Source organism: Rhipicephalus microplus, chromosome X (genome assembly GCF_043290135.1).
Source record: "Rhipicephalus microplus isolate Deutch F79 chromosome X, USDA_Rmic, whole genome shotgun sequence".
Classification (NCBI taxonomy): domain Eukaryota; kingdom Metazoa; phylum Arthropoda; class Arachnida; order Ixodida; family Ixodidae; genus Rhipicephalus; species Rhipicephalus microplus.
In genome coordinates this window covers 318,522,516-318,536,988 of record NC_134710.1, presented here as the reverse complement: position 1 = coordinate 318,536,988, position 14,473 = coordinate 318,522,516, and the positions used below count along the sequence as shown (strand labels likewise).

The following is a 14,473-nucleotide window of genomic DNA, read 5'->3' as shown; positions in this document are numbered from 1 at the left end:
TAGAAACGTTGCTTAAAGGCAAGCGGTTTTTTGAGTCTTGTTGTCGCCTTTATGTATACAACTACGGTCCCTAGAATATATACCATCTACGTCACAGTAGTTGGCTAAGAAGGACGAGAAATATCAGGAAATAATATTGCGCTCTTTTTTTGTACTTTTTATATATAGTTCTCGTGACGTCGAGATGCTCTCGATTCGTTGATACACGCGAAATATCGCATGCGATTTGTCTCCTGCCCTGCTTTGCCATGAAACCGCCCATCCATTCTTCTATGTCTCGCACAACAAACTTAATTTTTTGTGTTTATAACTGAGCAAGCGGCGATAATAGCGTGCAGCCTAGGAACGCGAAATCCTGATTGGCGCTAGCGCTTATTGTGCTGGTATTGTTCACTTGCATTCAAGAACTAAGGGGCGAGGAGGCATCATGTGTATGAAGGAGAGGAGAAAATCAAACGCCGGGTGGTGAGTGGCCTGATAGCCAGATGTGTTGCGATGTCAGTCGCCGAAGAGAGACACGCCCCCCCCCCCCCCCTCTTTTTTTTTTTGGCTGTTGTGGAACAGTACGTTCGAGTTTCCTTTCGGGCACAAGTTAGCCCAATAAATCATCTTTTGTTTTAGTGCCATCATAATCTGCTTTTTCCACCTGTCTGTACTCCAGCCAGCCGTCACATCCGTGACATGGTGGTTTTGGGACGCTAAACCCCACATATCAATCAACGCCCACCAATAGATGATATGCCTTGTGCACGCCTTGTGCTATGCTCTTCTGGCTTAATCGAACACATATTCAATTAAAATTCAAATGAATACGCCCGGCACTACAGCGGATGGAACTCTTCTGTATTAGCCGTATAGTTTCATGCAGTCTGGGTGAGTGCTGTTTATTTCAGAGGGAGGTCAACAGTTTGTTTTCTGTCAAGCGAATGATAAAACGACCGTTCTGGTACACTCTACCAGAAACGGCAGCCGTTTGCTCCTTCAAAAACAGATGGCGCGCTTCATACATGCACTTTGTTTTAATTATTTTAAATGTCACGTGACTGTTTCTGCTGCTCGCGTTAAAATGGCTGCTGTTGGTGGGGGTTTGTGTTGGCTAAAGATGCGAACGAGATGGAAAATATTGTGGCTAATACCTGCCGTTTTTCTCGCACTGCTGGTTCAAAATGGTAAGTTCGGCTGCTTATATTTAGTTTCATGAGTTGTAGTCAACATTGTCGCGTTCGAAAAGTACTTTTCAAGGCTCAAATTTTCGCGTTTGAGCTTCGTTGTTTGTTTTGTTAGCGCATAACTTGCACAACTGCTGTTCGATTCTCACTGAAGTTATGTATTTGCTGTCGCATAACTCAGATCCCGCTGTGTAGACGTATCTGCATATGGCGGGATGTTTTCTTCTGGACTTTGGTACATTTACTTGACGCTGCAAACATCAGCTGCGGTAGCTTCAGTAGAAACTGAAACGTTTGCTTGTGTTTTGTAAGTTGCATGAGTCAAAGCGTAGGAATCTTGGGGCCTTGAGGGATTTAGGGAGGTTCTTTCAGTGTAGCGATGTTGCGAAAATGTTATTTATGAACGTCTGCGAATGTCGGTAACGTGATTTTGGCAGCGCTACAGAGGTTTTAAATTGCATTAATAGGGTGTGGGGCACAAGGAATGTGACTGAGCGTTCGTGAGCTTTCGCTGGGACGGCTTTAATCGCGTTCGAAACGCGGCAAGTTCACCCAGATACGTCCGTGGCATGTCTTGCTTTACAGCTGCATGGCTTCAGTACGTGAGGCATATCGCGAAAGTGCGTGTACACAAGGCGCGCTGAGCCGCTCCCTAGAGTCAGCGTCACTTGACAAATGCCGGCCACGAGAGATTCGCCAAGGACACAGCCCGCGTAACGCGGACGCTTCACATGTGAATCGTCAGTTGAACTCGCAACATGACGCCTAAGCATCACCAGCGTGCCCCGAAACGGCCGCAGCTGACGCGGCAATTGATGCCTCGTCGAAGCACGATAAAGAATTCGTGCTTTCCCAGGCTTCCGATGTACTGTTAACGGGTGACTCAAATTTAAAAACTTTGGAACCCAGGCAGAAGTTGATAAAGCGTGCTAATATAATCAGAATAGCCAAGTAACCCACCTGACAGCTGAAGCATTAATCCCCATCGTAGTGCTACAATCAACCAGTCTCGCCATGAATTATTTCATGGACTTCAATTCTGAAGAAGCACTGGTGGATAGCAAAAGAACATATACAGTTTTTGAACATCATCAAGTGCTTTTTCTTTAGTGCTGGATGATTTTAAACCCTACTTAGAACTGGTGTAGGCTCACCAGCCAAGTGTGCTCATTACTTCACAATGCAATTGTTTGTTCCGTGAACTCAGAGCTCTTACTTGGTTTCGGACCATAACCAGTGTTCACTGGTGCACCAAAAGACCTATTTCTAATTGTCTGGGGTTTCAGGGAACACATAGATCAGCCCCTGAAATCAACCTGGCAAATGCATCCTATAGGGGATATGCATTTGACATAATTTGTGAGGAGGGCTAGCGGCGGGGGTCACCTTTTTGGAGGCCCATGCACTTGCTGCACGCGCAAAAAACTTGCTGCACACGCTGTGTCTCAAGATCTGTACGGCAATTTGGATGACCACAGGCCTCTGAAACCCCTTGTGAACACCAACACACAGACAGCAGGATAGCGCATACAAAGTGTCTTTCAAAATGGCACTGTAATGGTGTTGCCGCCTTGTGGATCAAGGCTCAGTGGATACCACCTATTGACTGATTAAGCGTAGGCGACTTTATCGTGATGGTATAGCCTGGTTGCCAATATATTCTGGTGTATGCTGTAGGCCCTTTTGGTTCAAAGTGTACCTATAATAGGGAGAAAGAGCAAAGAGTCATTTATATTGTCATAACAAATTTTGTTTATTTCATCATACTCTGTGTGCAGTGAGCATTTCTATAGTTAAAAGCTAGGCAGGTGTATGTTGCACAGGGCTAGATTTTGTTGATGGGAACCATAGAGCTTTGCTAAAAATATTCATATCCACAAGCGAATTCTTCGTAGTCAAGTTTTGAACAAGAAAGCTAGCTGATGGTGGAACTACTGTGCGTTATTCTGTGAGGCTGTGCTACTATTTTTGCATTTGGATCGAGCTTTTTGGTTTAGTTGCCTGTATTTTTAAAACACATGTAGTAGTGAAGGAGAAAGTGATGGTGAAATGGTGTTTATTAACGTCTGGTACCAGGCAGACAGCGGGTACAGTGAGAAACAGTCAAACGCCTCAGCATTCACAACTTGCACTTTGCACAAAGAGCTGGTCCGTTTGGTGGCTGCCATGCTCCTTCACCACTACACACATGCCTTTTTTTATCATTTTTTTTGCTTGGCATATGTTTCCACTTGTCAACAATACGTGGAATTTTTTCCCTGTGTCAATGCCTTTTTCTTTTAATACTTCACTACAGTGTTGCTTTGGCTAGTTTCGGTATTGTTCTTCAGATGTTTCCTGTTTGATGTACTTGCAAAACTAATGGCTTCTTTTTTTAAAATTTTCGAAAAGATGAAGAATTAGTTACTCTTCCATTTATTGCTCCCCTGTATGTACTGTTTCTGTGCTGGCGCTGACTGACACAAACGATGCTGTAGTGGTTGCGTTTCCTGTTTCTGGAGCTCAAAAACAAAAAACGCTTCCATTTTTTTGGTGATAAGAGGAAGGATTATTACTAGTTTCATACTTGTTCTCACCATTTGAACGTGCTCACAACAACACAGTTTTAGTCCATGCACTCAACCGCGCTCTTTGCTTTCTCTATAAAAGTGCAGGCTTTGTTTCAAGTAATAATGCCAATATCGAAAGTGCTGGCAGAGTTGTTGGGACTGGTATTTATCTGTGTGGCCTCTTCCCATAATAGTGATGACCCCTTAATTCTTTCGTTACTGCGAAAAAATTGTTGTTTTTCATATGTCTCGGGAAGATAGGTTTTGCCAGTTTGAAAAGTACTCCGGCACACATCACAGCATAACAAACTTTGCACAATGAAATGCTCTTTCCAAAAAATATATGTTGTAGAGCAACAAAAATATTTTAAAATGAATAAAAGTGTGAAAAGTGTGCAATTTTTGGTTGCCAGATGATAAACAGTGCAATACAAAACACTATATATGTAAAAGTATTCAAGACAAAGAAAATTTGGAATAGAAATTTTATAGATAAATGACCCAGAAACAGTGTAAAAAATAATGAATGTTGTACAAAATGTTCCTCTTTACATAGACAAAGAAAACCAGAACTGATGTGCTGCTTCATTGCTCGTGCTATACGGTGAAACATTGCATAGTTTTTCGTGAGACACAAGTGTACTCATACTTTTTTCTCAGTAAACTTTTGTTGTCTTGTGATAAGAGTCTCCAGGTGTTCCAATATAGATGAATACCCGTGATATGCATCATCCCTCTATAAATTAGATGTCCAATGAACTTTGCTATTTCATCTAGCGTCACTTCTTTCCATGAGCCACCTCACTTCGAATTGGTTGGCGTTCTCATATATGCATCTAAGCATATTTTTTTTTGCTTTTGCACATATCGTATTAAAAAAAGGATAATATCGCGTGCAGTTCTAAAAGGTTTCGCACTGCTTTGTAGTGAGGCATAAGATGTGCTCCGGGAGCATTCTTGTAGTTAAGATAAGCTATACAGCCAGTGCCAGCACATCGTGTTCCAGTGAAGTGTGGACGATGCACATAACCAAAGTAGCTATAACATTGTGCACAATGGTCAGTAGCCACGTTCTTGTGCCGGAGGAGACAACTTGAGGATGCATACGAAAGAAACCCATGAATGGCTGCGGATGTCTCAGGCTGACGCAAAACATCATCGCCATAAAACTTGAAGTGCTGTTATCTTCGAATTCTAAGCTCATCCTCACTCAATTCAGGTGGGGTAACAAGAGAGTTTTGACGAGTGTATGAGTTTCGCAGCGCTGGTGCGCACCCATGCGCGCGTAACGACAGCGTCATAGAAGTGACTAGTGACACTAGATGCGACCCTGTGTCTGGTATAACAATGCAAGCAAAACTAAAGTTGCTGAAAACTGTCATAGAGGGCCACTTCAACACTTAAAACACACAGCGGACCTTCACAAATATTTTTTGTAAAACAAATTTTCTCTGACTCCTAGGAACAGCTCTCTATTGAATATTTGGCTTATTATTATGGTAATTATTACTGTTTAACATTGTCAAATTGCAAAGCTGACACTTTAATGTGGTATTCGGCTTGTAAAGGTTCTTTTCGTTACAGAACTTCAATGTTACTGTATCATAATCACGAGGGGCACGCACTTCTGTCACGTTTGCCAGCCTAGTGCACTTTTAGAACAATACATGCATATTAGTTCGTGCAAAGGTCTGTCAAAAATTACTATGTTGCCAAAACGGCCAAATTCAAATTGATTTTGAATGTTGAGTGCCTGAACTAACATCTAGAAAGTGCTGGGTGCACAAGAAACAAATTTAACATGGCAAAATCGACGATCCAAAAACATATATCATTGTTAATCAATTTGAATAGGCATGGTAACAAAAGAGTTAAACACTATTGATAATGAACTGTACTTATGGTGACAATGGTATATCAAAGTCAAGTAATCTGTTGCAATTTACTGAATCAGTGTTGATATGATGAATAAATGGAAACAATTTTTTTTGTTGAAAGAAGTAAGAAATTTTCTTGGTGAATGTGTACAAGGCTAACATAATAGAAAAATGTTATCTCAGTTTGCATCTTCAGTGGTAGGAACTGTGAGGCACATGACTTTTGATTCTTTGAGGGTTGAATTTTTTTGGGAAAAAACTTTCCAAGATAGTCAAATTACATTAATGCAGTTTTTTCATGTTCGAAATGGGTGAAGTCTACGCTTGTGCGAATACTCGAATGAAAAATGCAGTATTCGAATTTGCTTTGAATCAAATTTAAATTTTAAAAATTTCATATTATTTTAAAGGAACGAATAGAGGCATATTACTCTTTGTAAAAGGTGGATTCACTGCAGTGGAGGCATGCTAAGCCGGGAAAGCATCTATCCAGACGTATATAATTTCGCATGTATCCTCTTGCAAAAGTGATTTCACTGCAGTGGTAAAAGTGGTTTCACGCATAAAACGGGCCTCCATTGTTTTCTCGGAGTAACGAGTTGTGCTCACAAGCAAACGCACTTTGTCTGCGTGTTGCTGCCTTGGGCAGACTCAGCTTGATAATCAAGGAAAACGAGAATACCTGAGTGAGTGTTGCGAATGAACAAGGTAAAAGCTGTGCTAGTAAGGACAGAAATCAGCTTCTGTGGCCCCTGCAAGGGAGTGCCGATAAAGGTACAAATCAAGTTTCACACGCCTCCGTTGTGATCACTCGGTGAAACCAAAACCTCCAAATGACATTGCCGCACAATATGCGACCTGCTGGCACTTGAAATGAGTTATGTGTATTTTCACAGGAAGGTAGCACAATCCTTTTTGATGCTTCTTGTAACTCCTGGGAGGTGACAGCACCTTCTAGTCAGCATGCATCGTCATTAAGGTGTGAAATTTTAAGGGAAGGGTGCGAGACATACAACAAAGACCTTGCCGGACAGAAAATCGCCATTGTACATGTGCGACAAAAACCATCACAGTTAGTTTTTGCCCCTTATGACCTGTCGAAATAATGGAATAGTTGGTGCTAATATAGAAATGAACTGCCGTTCAGTCTGATGACAAAAGGGCCAGGAGTTGGAAAATATAATCTCAACCACTACATTGTACTCACACCCGGAACATTTTTTTTTCTTTGTGGATATTGGAACTGCGAATATGTCTGCTCTGTAGCAGGTCTCCATTAGAATGTTTGACTACTGGACTGCTGGCGGGAATAGTTGATGAATAGTGTAGGTAAGGCACTCATTTTGTCTGCTTCTGTCTCTTGTGTTTTTTTTCTTGAACATAGGAGACGGGTAGGGTGCAGATGATGAAATTTTTGATCACCTGTATTTTTTGCTCCATGTGCAAATGGTGGTGTCTTGGGCATCATGGAGGAAGAAAATATTTTGTAATTCTAGTGAGCACACAACTACTAGCATGCAGCAAGTGTACACCACACAATACGTACAGCATGTTGTCTGATAATTACAATAAAAGTTTGTGGCCCTTTTGTATGAATGATGTAGCCTCAAAAACCGCAGTATGATGCATTTGGTGCATGTTATGTATGGCACGTCACACGCCGAAAATGCAAGTTCATGTGTGTGCTGAGTTGAAACAATAAGTAAAAACCAACAGAGTGACAACCGTTGAGAGCTTCTCATGTAAATACCATGCATTAGTGATCACCAATGATTTGATTGATTTGTGGGGTTTAACGTCCCAAAACCACCGTATGATTATGACAGACACCATAGTGGAGGGCTCCGGAAATTTCGACCACCTGGGGTTCTTTAACGTGCACCCAAATCTGAGTACACGGGCCTACAACATTTCCGCCTCCATCGGAAATGCAGCCACCACAGCCGGGATTTGATCCTGCGACCTGCGGGTCAGCAGCCGAGTACCTTATCCACTAGACCACCGTGGCGGGGCTTGGTGATCACCAATGAAGTGTACATATGTACTCATGAAAGGTGACACCCGGTTCTTTCGGCAGTGAATGTAATTTGAACCAAGGACGTGCACTGCTAGGCATTGCTTAGCTTTCCCAAAGGACATACAGTAGGATCAGCATGTGTGAATAGACTGCGTTGCTTGCACAATAAGAAAAAAAAGGAAAAAAAGGGGGGGGGGGGAAACAGACTGCAGAAGTTTTCTTACTCGCTTTATGTGTGCATGCGCTTGCAAACGACACGACAAAATTGCAAAATATTTAGGTACCCCTTTGCTAGAAGGCGATGCAGGTGTTTGCGATGTCGAGGCTTCGCGAATGTGACATAAGGGCCTCTCCTTAGTATTTCTTCCTCCATGGGGCCAATGATGTGTTGCTGGCGTATGCTATTCAACCTGGAATTCTCTGTATGCAACAGCGAAGGCTTTGTGATTGGTGACTGTTACCAAAACAAATAATCCCTGGGATGTTAGTATGGACACCACCAAGGATATCATCAAAGGGATACTTTCTTCAAGGGATGAATAGAAATTCAGAGCTAGCATTTTATGCTATTTTACAATACCCCACACTGGTCTCTCCGTTATAAATAATTGAATACTTTAGTAGGTTACAACATAACAATAACTATAAGCTCCACGCACAGAACCACGCTGTGTTTGTCTGTCACCTTTGCAAAATAATTGTACCAGCTGGTTTTCATTCAAAGTGCAAGTACTTTGTCTTTGCTTACGTAAATACTAGACACATTCAAAATGAAAGCTTGAAATTGACGTTACTGTTATGGATAAAATGTGCCGAAACGTTAGTTTGCTATTGAAAGCAAATAACACAAACAAGTATACTTAAGATAAAATCAACACAAAAAACTCTTTGACATGATGAAAATTAGCCAACACAGTTGGATGTAGCATCTCTGAAAATTGTTCATGAGAGAAATAGTGATATGCTTACATTTTTTCTTAAATTGTAAGAGGCTATAGAGATGAAATTAACTGTTAAAGTGCTTAGTACTAGAATGTTTTGTTAGTGTCTCATTTCATTCTCCATATTTGCTTTAATACCTCAATTACTAGAGCACTGTTCTTCGTAACATTGACACTCTAAACATTTTCAAATACTAGGTAACCTCATTGTAGTCTAAACTCGTTTTTACTTATAGTGTTTTTTATTTTTAAATTATGACATCTGATTGAAAGTATTTTGTGTGTTTAAAGCCGGTGGGTCCTTGTTATGAATTTGCACTGTCTCATAAGCTTTGTATAGCAAAAAGATGCATCACTCACACCAGTTCATTGGGAGTGAACGCCAGCTACTCTCACATCTAATTTTAACGAAGTTGTATCTGACATGAAAATAAGTTTGTTACAACCAAAAATTTAATATATAGGTATATTCCTAACACTATATCTATTGCAAGGATATTCTTTGCTTACTTTGTTATAAGTGATAATTTGTTCTATCTGAGTTCAATATAATGAGGTTTAAGTGTATATATTTTGTAGAAGAAAGACACTAATTGTGTGCCAATAGTGCCGCTGTGTGCATTTTTTCTGGGTGTCGATTGCAGCATGACAGTTTTGCCATCATGCACAAATTTGTCAAAAGCACATAGATGCTTTCCTGAGCTTCAGTGTTTTGGGACTCTCTTAGAAATGTGCATGTTTTAATTGCAGGAAAAGCATTAGACTGTTATTGTCTTGGGACCTGCCCTGATGGATCCTATAATGGTACATGCACTGCACCACCAGACAGCGACTGCTTCAGTGCTGTTGAAGAAGTCTACAATTCAGAGACGTCACAGTTTGAACCTGAACGAAGTTATGGCTGCTTGCCTGCTGAAGAAAGCAGCATATTGTGGGTGTGTAGCTTTACTCTGACTGGTTTTTCTGCTTCTTTACGTTTACCGTAACAGGCGAGTGTTTTTGTCTTTATTTTTAGACAGTGCCTCAGTTTACTTTGGCTGCAACAAAAATGTGTGAGCCCCAAAGAAGCGACAAATGGGGGGGGGGGGGGGAGGCTACATGAATAGCACTGAAGGAAGTCTATTAGCATGTAAATATTTTGGCTTTGTTGTGTGGTTGTAGAAAATAAAAATGAAATTGGATAACCTTTTAAATTGATTTTTGTACTAATAGCATGTATTTTAAGCAGGTAATTTTTGTGTTATATGTAGTTCAGTGTATGGACAATACTAAAGCATAACTTCCTATATATTATCATCAACTGTTTCCTTTCAGTGGACATTATTTTTACTCATCACTGTATAGTTCCACTGTTGCATCGTAACTAAGACAAAAGAGCATGGTAAAGCTAGAAGTTTTATATGCTCACACACAAACTCTGATTCATTTTTTACATTAGTATAAATTTTCCTTATTATACAGTTGTCAAGTAGTCGTAGTGGCGTGTCCACAAGAGGGCATCTTGCCCTGATCTTCAAAGCTTTTACAGATCAATCGATGTTCCTTCTTCCTTTCAGTGCAAGGCTCACCTTGTCCCACATAAGGTGCCGAAATCAATTGCTTGCTGCAGGACTGGTGACCTTTGCAATAAGTACCTGAAGCCTGTGTACCATATAAGGACTGACGATGGTTAGTACTTCTTGCATTCTCTTTGTGCTGTTCTGGTAGGGTCATAATGTGCCAACGGCAGCAAAATTTCTATGTTTGTCGACAAAGTAACTGTCACGTATTTCGTATGAGGAAAAATCACTTTTCTGAACGCGGAGATGGTATTGCAACATAGTATAAGCGGGCTGCCATGCGGGTGCTGCGTCCTGGTTTGGCAGTAATTTTTTACTTTGAATTTCAAACACCTTGTTTTTATTCGTGCTTGTTAGCTTCTCTAAATGCCTGGCTTTTAAATCTGGAAGTATTCCAGCTTTTTACACATAGAAGTTGCTTGGTATTTTAATCTGCCCTGTCAAGAGTTTTGTATAGCGTCGAACATTGCTTTCATTTCACAGAGTACGGGCCTGCTGTATATCTGTACAAGGACATGTATCTTCAGATCGTCATTTTCATTGCCGTTCTGGGTGTTGTAGTGTGCCTAGTCTTGAGTGGCTACATATTCTACACAAGGTGAGATGTGCATTTGTATGATAATAGCATGCTCTTTTCTATTTGCTTTATTAATAGGGCTCTGAAGTACTTTTCATTCAACACTCTAAGGAAATGTTAAGGAGGTTCACATGAACTAATTAGCCAAAAAAGATTACTGCATTGCATACAGCAAGGAATTGACAGCATGACGTCACAAACTGGAAAAATTGTGTTCTTGCCTCTGTAATGTCGTCTGCAGATGCATAGCAAGTGAACCCTGCAGGCATATGATTGCATGATAGTGTAAATATTTCCAGCAGTACTTATAACTGCCTTAATTTCTTTTTATTTAAGTAAACGAAAATGGGGTATGGCTGTCATCTCAGAAAGTCGCAATAAGTATTTTGTTGTTGCTCTCCCAGTTTTGTTCAATAGTTATATGCTTAAAGTCTCATGTTCTTTTACCATCATGTTAGGTGGTATTTGGCATACATGTATGCTCTTTTAAACATTACATGTGTTAGTTGCCTCATGCAGGAACTGCTGCTGCAGCACTCACCACTGCACATTGTTGCCTTGCATACCATGTGCATGCTTACCAGAGCATGCTGGTCTCCTCCTCTCCTAACTGAAAGCTTTTGAATAGGGTTCTTACTTATACAGATTATCTGTCTAACTAAATGCTATTCCAAAAATGCAAGTTTTTGTCCAAAATTACGTATATTTTTTTATTTGCTTCCACACGTTTAGTTTTTCTACTTTTATGACAGAAACAATCAAGGTTGTAATTAAACTTGAATCAAGTTTAAATTGCTTTAAATATTTTATTACTGCGCCTATTCAAATTGATCGCCAGTGGTCGACGCTTTCGATCATTGAATTTGACATGTTGAACTTGTTTCTCGTGCACCCGGCACTTTCTAGTAGTTAGCCCAGTCACTCAACTTTCAGAATCAATTTGAATTGGCCTGTTTTGGCTATATAGGTATTTTTAACAGACATGCGAGCAAATAAATGTGCGTGCCGCCCATGGTTATGCTACGGTAACATCGAATTTCTGTAATCACAAGAACTTTTGCAAGTCAAATATCAAATCAAGGTGTCAGCTTCGCAATCTGACAGTGTTGAGCAGTAATAATTGCCAGAAAAGATTAGCTAATTAGAAAAGATTAGAATTGCCAGCTCTTCAATAGAGTGCTGTTGCTATGAGTTTGGGAAAACCTATTTACAAAGAAATATTTCTGAAGGTTCGCCACATATATATGAAATGTAGAGGTGGCCTTCATAGCCAGTTTCCAGTAGCTTTGGTTTCGCTTGTATCGTTATATCAGACACAGGGCCGCATCTAGTGTCACTAATCGCTCCTATGGCGCTGTCGTCAAGTGTGCATGGGTGTGCACCTGCGCTGTAAGAAAGCATCATGCTCCGCTCGAAACTATTTTGCAACTGCACCTGAAGTGAGGGAGCGTAGAGTTTGAGGATGACAGCACCTCAGCTTCAAGTTTTATGGCGATGTTTTGTGCAGCCTGAGACATCTGGAGCTATTCATAGGTTTGTTTTGTTCATCATCTCAGGTTGTCTCCTCCACCGCAAGTGCGTAGCTGCTGACCCTTGTGCACAATCTTATAGCTACTCTAGTTACTTGCAAAATTCACATGTTGCTGGGGCCCAATGTGCCGGCGCCAGCTGCAGAGCTTCTCCTCGTGACAGAAATGCTTCCAGAGCACGTCTTGGCTTTGACTACAGAGCAGGGCGAAACGTTGTGGAACTGCGCGCCATATTGTTTTTTATTTGTGAACACGATGGGCAAAAATGCAAAGCAATATGCTTGGATGCATACATTGGAACGCCAACCTGAACAGTGAAATTTATGTTCGAAGCGAATTCGAAGCAAATAGTGATTTTAGTCGAATAACTTCAAATCGAATTCGAATACTATATATATGACATATAAAGAAAAATGGCATATTTATCATGACCTAACTAACTTGCACAATATTTTAAAAAAATTGAAGTAAGGCCTTTATGCAAATGCCTTTTTTTTTTCGTTCAAAGGAAGTCGCAACAACTTTGAGTAGTAGAAGGACTTGACATTAAGTAGGATGAAAGTAATAACCTGTAAAATATGTAACATTTAGAAATGTATTGTAGTTAGAATATAAGCTGGCATAACAAGCTTTTAGGGTTAAAAAAATGATGAATCGATTTGAGGCTAGTATGTTCACTTACTGGGGCCCTGCAATACTTTTTAAAGTAGCCACGAAATTAATTCACCAAAGAAGCTTATTGACTCACGAACTCACCGCCGCAAAAATATTTACTACACATCCAGTACGAGCAGAGTTGCAAAGATTTATCGCATGCTTCAATTGCATTTTCTCTTGTCTTGTCCCAACGAGAGGACTGGAAGCTAAGCAGGGAGGAATGGCATGGCAAAAAAAAAAAAAAAAAAAAAAACCATCACGCATGCCTTGTGACTTTGAGAATTTTTTCACACACTCATTTTTTTTTCTTCGAACACTCGGATTTTCAGTGTGATCGCGCACATACGCGTGGACAAGTCACGGCCTCCCGCAGTGGCCCCAGTAATGACCGAGTGTGCCATGTTAAAGTCTGCCAATGGCTGACACAATGGCTGTGACGAGTTATTTTTGAGCTTCATCTGTCATTTGTTGAGAGAAGAGAAAGCAATCTTTAGCTGACTTGGAATTTACTGTGGATTCCAGGCCATGTGCTGCGCTATAATATTTGGCTTACGAGCTTTCGTTAGCTTCGACTACCGATAGGCAGTGTTTTCTAACCAGGTTCAAAAAGTGTTGCAGGGCCCCTTTAAATTTGTAGTGGGGCTTCACGGGCAGACCGGATTTCCCCTGGGAAGGTGCTTTCATCGCTTAGCACTCCTACACTGCAGTGAACCTACTTTTACATGTGTAGTAATACACATTTTTTTTGTTTGTCATGAATACTTTGAAATTTTCAAGATTTTCAATTCGATTTGAAGCAAATTTGAATACTGTACCATTCATTCGATTATTCGAAGCATTGGAAGATTTGCACAAGCCTAATATATAGTGTTTTTTATAGCACTGTTTACCAGCTAGCAAGCAAAAATTACACACTTTTCACATTGTTATTCATTCCAAATTATTCCTGTTGCCCCTACAATGTATAATTTTTGAAAAGAGCATTTCATTGAGCAAAATTTGGTATGCTGCAATGTATGCTGGAGTACTTTTCAAACTGGCAAAAGCCATCTTCCCAAAACATATGAAAAATAACCATTTTCGCTCAGTAACGAAAGAGGTGGCTATTACAAACTGAAAGGAGCTCATTGCCAAGAGTCCTCTAGAAATTGTTACCTGGCTGCTTGCCATAACAATTTATCGTTCACCAATGTCACATGCTCAAAATAACCATGATTATGAAGCTCTAAGGATGGAAGAACTCATTTTAAAAGCACATCTTTGCCACATAGATGAGCTTTGATTTCTTCATTTGAAAAGTGTTTTTCTCTTGATAAAATTCTGGGCAATGCCTTGAGTACTGACATCATGTTTTTGGTACCTGTGATGGCGAAATTTGAATGAAATTTGTTCCACATATTTCTTAACATGTGAAGAGTGCAATTATCAAGTTTATAACCTGATATCAGCTATATAATTTTTATGAACAGAAAGTAAGCAATTTGTATAGGCTGAAAATGTGAATACTTCTCACATTACAAGTTTTCTTGTTCATTAAAACATCTTATACGCACTTTCTCTTAGTTACTTGCATTCTACAGTTAATGTAAAGCAATATA

At 40.2% G+C, this 14,473-nt stretch overlaps 1 protein-coding gene across 2 annotated transcripts in view; it reads left to right on the top strand.

Annotated features, from left to right (window-relative positions):
- LOC119161301 (bone morphogenetic protein receptor type-1B) overlaps positions 1 to 14,473 on the top strand; it is a 55,564-nt gene that overhangs the window by 895 nt on the left and 40,196 nt on the right. The window contains exons 1-4 of one of the 2 annotated variants that reach the window (XM_037413700.2): positions 1,037 to 1,169; positions 9,304 to 9,488; positions 10,110 to 10,221; positions 10,596 to 10,710. In XM_037413700.2, coding sequence (XP_037269597.1) covers positions 1,067 to 1,169; positions 9,304 to 9,488; positions 10,110 to 10,221; positions 10,596 to 10,710 — 515 coding nt within the window. In that variant the 5' untranslated portion in view covers positions 1,037 to 1,066. Of the gene's footprint in view, positions 1 to 1,036; positions 1,170 to 9,303; positions 9,489 to 10,109; positions 10,222 to 10,595; positions 10,711 to 14,473 lie in introns of those variants that run through there. The other variant, XM_075879560.1, reaches the window with a different exon arrangement.